The 5,604-nt window shown below is 36.9% G+C and overlaps 1 protein-coding gene across 1 annotated transcript; it reads left to right on the top strand.

Annotated features, from left to right (window-relative positions):
- The first annotated feature begins 380 nt into the window (after positions 1-380).
- LOC150038177 (B3 domain-containing protein At2g31420-like) lies at positions 381-1,109 on the top strand. The gene has a single exon (XM_090310379.1). It carries the CDS (start codon positions 381-383, stop codon positions 1,107-1,109), a length of 729 nt encoding a protein of 242 aa, XP_090166505.1.
- Positions 1,110-5,604: the final 4,495 nt, after the last annotated feature.

The raw sequence follows: 5,604 nt of genomic DNA, 5'->3' as shown, positions 1-5,604 counted from the left end.
AAATACATTTCCAATCATTTTTCTTTTCCCACTCCGAAAAGATAGGGAGAGATAGATATAAAAAAGAACAAAAATAAATAAAAAGATAATTGTTTCAGAACAAGAATATAGATAAATATTTAAATTAAAATCTAATTTCATTAAAAACTCAATGCAATTATGGAAGTAACAAAGAAAATCATAAAAGGAATTGAAAATCAAGGTTAGAAATTAAATTCCTTTAGTTTCCTGACATATCTGGAGATTGAGATTAGTTCGACTCGTCTCCTACCCAGTTCAATTCACTCCTATAAATAAACGCCCATCATTCATCTCCTATTCAGTTCAATTCACTCCGTTTCGATTTCAAGTTTTTTCGTGTGCAAGAAATAACGACAGTAATGCATCTAGATCTTCCAAATTTAAAACAAATCTACATACCTCGAAGAAGAAGATCTTCCAGTGCCAAAAAGAAAGAACAACCCAAGACTGAAACTGTCGTTCCCCTGTCTATGTTGGAGGTTACAGATATTCTAATAGAGTTTTCACAATCTATTACTCATATTGAACCGAAAGAAGTTAACAAAACCCACAAAAGAAAGAAGTCAGCTTCGACGGCAACACCGATGACTAGGACTAAGAAACATAGGAAACAGAGGAAGAAGAAGGCAAAACAGAGCAAGTATCTGACGATTCCTGAGATGTCGGTGACACTCAGAGATCGTATCGTGGAGATAGGTGGGTATGAAATTAGACTGGTGATTCAGATACAACTTCAAGATACTGATTTAAACAAGAACCAAGGATATTTATCCCTACCGATAAAGAAACTGTTATTTGATTTTGCAACAGAGGAAGAAAGGAAGATGTTGAGCGAAGTGGAAAACCAAAACAAGAAAGGGATAAACGTGGTGATTTTAGATGATGTTCTTGAAGAAAAAATGATTTGTTTGAAGAAGTGGAAGATTGGAAGTGGAGATGTGTACTGTTTGACGACACAGTGGAATTCGTTGGTGGAGGAAATGGGACTGAAAAGTGGAGAACATATTCAACTTTGGAGCTTTAGAAAAGATGATGAATTTGAGGCTTATCGTCTTTGCTTCGCTATGGTTAAGTTAGTTCGTTGCTAATTTATTACGTATTTTGATGTAAGATAGGAAAGATTAGGGACTAAAACACATTATCAAGACTTAGTCGTAGAGACCAAAATAAATATTTTTTTAATAGTTTAGGGACCAAAACAGATATGTGAGGCAAAAACTTAAATGCATTTATTGATGTTCCTATCTTCTTCATTTCACAAATTGTTCAATCACAAATTGGTAAATTCTTGTTACTTCCTTTTCTAAAATATTTTATGACTTTCTTTCTTTCTTTCTTTCTTTCTTTCTTTCTTTCTCTTTTTTTTTTTTTTTTTTTTTTGTGTGTCTTTATGGTAAATTTTGAATTTCAACCTTTATCTATAAGATTGCCAATTTTAGCTCTAATTAACTTTGTTAAAAATATCATTTGATCTCAAACTTTAATTGTCACGACCGGATCCTTACCCATTATGATCTGACCGCTACGACATGCATACTTAGACTTTTCTATCATGAGATAAGTTTTGGTAAAAATTTCAAAGAACATATCTAAATTTTATTATTAAATAGAAAAATTATATAAAAAGTTTATTTATCAAAACACCAGGATCCATAAAACATTAGCATGGTGGTACAAAATGCATGTGCTTATAATAGTGAGTTTGATGGTTGGTCATTTGAGCGACGTCAAATTCTGCCATCTACGCTGTGTCCTTACCTACAAAGTCTGTAAAAATATAGGATGAGTATATAATATACCCAGTAAGTAGTTCTCACGTAGGGTAGTGACCAAATGCACAATCACAAGCAACATGTCATGAAAACATATGGTTGGGATCGAAAACGTATAATAACATGTGGTGGTCGGTTATGCTTCCAACATAAATCTCTTTGCCCTGATAGGAAGATGAGGACCTAAGTGAAAACTAACCCATCTGATGATTAGCGGGTCATGCAGTCAGTAGGGCCAGAGTCGCATCCAACATCAACCATTAGCACAAACGTAATATTGGACTAGAGGGGTGCAACCATACATACCCTGCTAGTATCAAGCATAAACATAACGTAAGATTAGGCCTGAAGGGTTGCAACCATACATGCCCTGCCAGCCCTAGAAGCATAAATTTCTCCGCCCTGATAGGAAGATGAGGACTTAAGCGGAAACTAACCCATCTGATGATTAGCGGGTCATGCAGTCAGTAGGGCCAGAATCGCATCCAACATCAACCATTAACATAAACGTAAGATTAGACTGGAAGCATAACTTACACCTAATTAAAACTTGATTTTAACGTAATCGTGAACAAACATAATGCATGGGGTCCCTTGTAGAGAAATGTGTTCTAAACATGTAATGCAATATAACAATTAACATAACCATGCAACATAATAAAGGTACACTACCATAGAACATTTAAAGAGAGAGTGAGATAAACTACTTACCGTGATCTAGTTATTCCTTATTATTCTTTATGATTTGATCAATAAAGCTTTCCCTTTTTTAAACTAGAAGGAAATTTGGGCAGAAATTTGGGCAGAATTTAGGCAGCACTTTACCCGAGCTTTTCTCTTTTAACCTCACAGAACTTCCTCACTCACACTTACTCTTTCACACGATTCTTTGTTACTGAGATTTGTTTGAGAATGGGTTAAATCTTCAGGCAAAGGGTCCTATTTATAGTTTTCAGCTCTTCTCAGTGTGACAAAACATTGTACAGGTGGCTTCTTTAAAATTACTTAGGGTTTAAGGATTCCTCTTAATAAGACACCTAATCTTGGCTAATGTTTGCCCTTACGTCATCATTCTTTGTTTGTATTCAAATTTAGGGTTTTTCCATGTATAATCTATAAGATTGTGGCCAAATTCAACGCATAATCCATGCTTCTGTCCAAATCTCGCTCTTTCTGTTCTCAGAATCTCGCTCTCTCCAGCTTTCTCGCTGGTCTGCTCTCGTGACTCTCACTCTCGCTCTCGCTCTCGCTGGTCTCGCTCTCGCTCTCGCTCCCGCAATCTCCTACTGTCTCGCTGAGAATCTCGCTCTCTTTACTCTCACTCTCTCTAATGTTCTCTCCAATCTCGCTAGTTTTCACGCGTGGTTGCCTTCACTGCTTGTGGATTCCACTCCTTTTTTTGTAACTCTTTCAAATTTTAAGAGTATATGGGCAATTAATTCACTTCCAATTCTTCCAATGAGTAGTGTCCAAACAAAAAGTTATCTACTGCCCGTTGTCTCCTGAATTCTTATCGTGTAGACTCTCACTCGGCAGCAACCCCATCGTCTAGACGATGAAGGTTCTGTTGTCTAGACGAATCATAGCTTTACCTCAATTGTCTAGACGATTCTCACCTTCATCACCTAGAAGAAGACCAGCAACATCTCCCTCTAGTTTTCCCTCTCTTCTCTCTCGGTTTCTTTTTGCAACAAAGAAAAGAGAAGAATAGTCATTGAAGTGTCTGTAATTTTTCTGAGTGCTTGAAGTTAATCTCGACCATGAAAGTGTAGGGTGAAGATCATTCTTCACGTGGATTGTGCTTTTAGCACACTGTTTTATGTTCAAGTGCTTTCCATCAGTGGTATCCGATTTTCTCATTGAGCCAGGCTTTCAACTAAGCCCAATTAACTTTTTTTTCAAGAAAGTGTTTTCACACAGCCCATTAAAACCTATCAAGCCCAACAAATGGTATCAGAGCTTGCAATAAAAAATTTTTTGATTAGTCAAGATTCTAATGAAGCAAAATCTTGGAGCTTTCAGATAGAATTTGAAGCAAAAATGGTAGTAGTAAGATATGACATTGAAAAGTTTGATGGGAAAGGAGACTTTGGCTTGTGAAAAGCCAAGATCAAGGCCATTTTGGGGCAATAAAGGGCTCATAAGACCCTTGAGGATCCAGCCAAGTTGTCAATTACTGCAATAGAAGAAGAAAAGGAGAACATGGAGCTAATTACTCATGGCACACTTGTTCTTAATTTGTCAGCCAGTGTTCTAAGACAAGTGATAGACCAAGAGACAGCATTCAAGATGTGAAGCAAGCTGAATGACCTTTATGAGACTAAAAATCTGCCCAATAAGCTTTTCCTAATGGAAAGGTTTTTTACCTTCAAAATGAGTGCTTCGAAATCCTTGACAGAGAACTTAGATGACTTCAACAGGATTACTACTGAATTCAAGACTCAAGAAGAAGAGATTGGGGTAGATAATGAAGCTTTTGTGCTTCTCAACTCACTGCCGAATTCCTATAAAGATGTAAAGACTACCCTAAAATATGGTAGAGACTCTCTAACTACTAATATCATCATTTCAGCCCTTAAAATCAAAGAGATGGAGCTCCTAATCAACAAGGAAGATAAGCCTAGTGCTGAGGGCTTATTTGTCAAGGGTAAGTCAAAGCAGAATAATAAGGAAAAGGGGAAACAAAGCTCAATGGAAGAGGGGAAAGAAAAATCCAAGGTTAGATGTAAATATTGCAAAAAACTAGGACATCTAATCAAGGATTGCAGAACTTTAAAGTGGAAAAATGAGCAGAAGAACAAGCAACCACAACCTTAACAGAAAGTCCAACAAAATCAGTCAGATGAAGCTTCAGTTTGTGAGGATTCTTACTTCTATTCAGATGCTTTAGCTACATCAAATTGGAAGGCAGATGAAGAATCTAATAAGAACCTAGATTGGGTTCTAGACTCAGGGTGTTCTTTTCACATGACACCCCACAAAGACTGATACAGCACCTATAGAGAGTTGGATGGAGGCTCTATCTACATGGGTAATAATAACTCATGTCCAGTGGTTGGTATTGGTTATGTTTCACTCAAACTTGAAGATGGATCAATCAAACTATTAAGAAATGTCAGACATGTGTCTAAGTTGAAGAGAAATCTGATTTCACTAGGCTTGCTCGATTTTGTTGGCTATGAATACATAGGCAAGGAAGGCTACTGTGAAGTTTTGAAGAACAGTAAGCCTATTCTCAGAAGGGTCAAGATTAATGGTGTCTATGTTGTTCAAGGAGTTCAGAAAATGCATTCAGCCTTGATTGTGATTCAGAAGCAGCCTACTGACGGAGATCTTTGGCACAAAAGACTCCCACGTGTTATTGCTAAAGGTCTACAAGCTCTTGCTAATCAGGGAATTCTACCTAAGGGAATTCATCAAAGCCTATTCTTTTGTGAACATTGTGTGATAGGGAAGGTACAAGGCAGAGTTTTGTAAAGGCTCAGCATACAACCAAGGCCATCCTTGACTATGTGCATTCAGACCTATGGGGTCCCTCACCTTTCCAATCCTTAAATGGAGCCAGGTACTTCTTAACCTTTGTAGATGATTATTCTAGAAAATGTTGGATATATTTCCTTAAATCTAAGGACTTAGTATTTGATAAGTTCAAAGAAGGGAAGATTATGGTTGAAAAATTGTCTAACAGTCAAATTAAGTGTCTATGAACTGATAATGGGCTTGAGTACTGTGCAGAAGAGTTTAATGTTTTTTGTAGACAGCATGGTATTGCTAGACACAAGGCTGTTAGGTATACACCTCAGAAAAATGG

The sequence above is a fragment of the Benincasa hispida genome, chromosome 1 (genome assembly GCF_027475165.1).
Source record: "Benincasa hispida cultivar pf3 chromosome 1, pf3_genome.v1.1, whole genome shotgun sequence".
Taxonomy (NCBI): Eukaryota; Viridiplantae; Streptophyta; class Magnoliopsida; order Cucurbitales; family Cucurbitaceae; genus Benincasa; species Benincasa hispida.
This window is presented reverse-complemented; position numbering and strand designations above follow the sequence as displayed.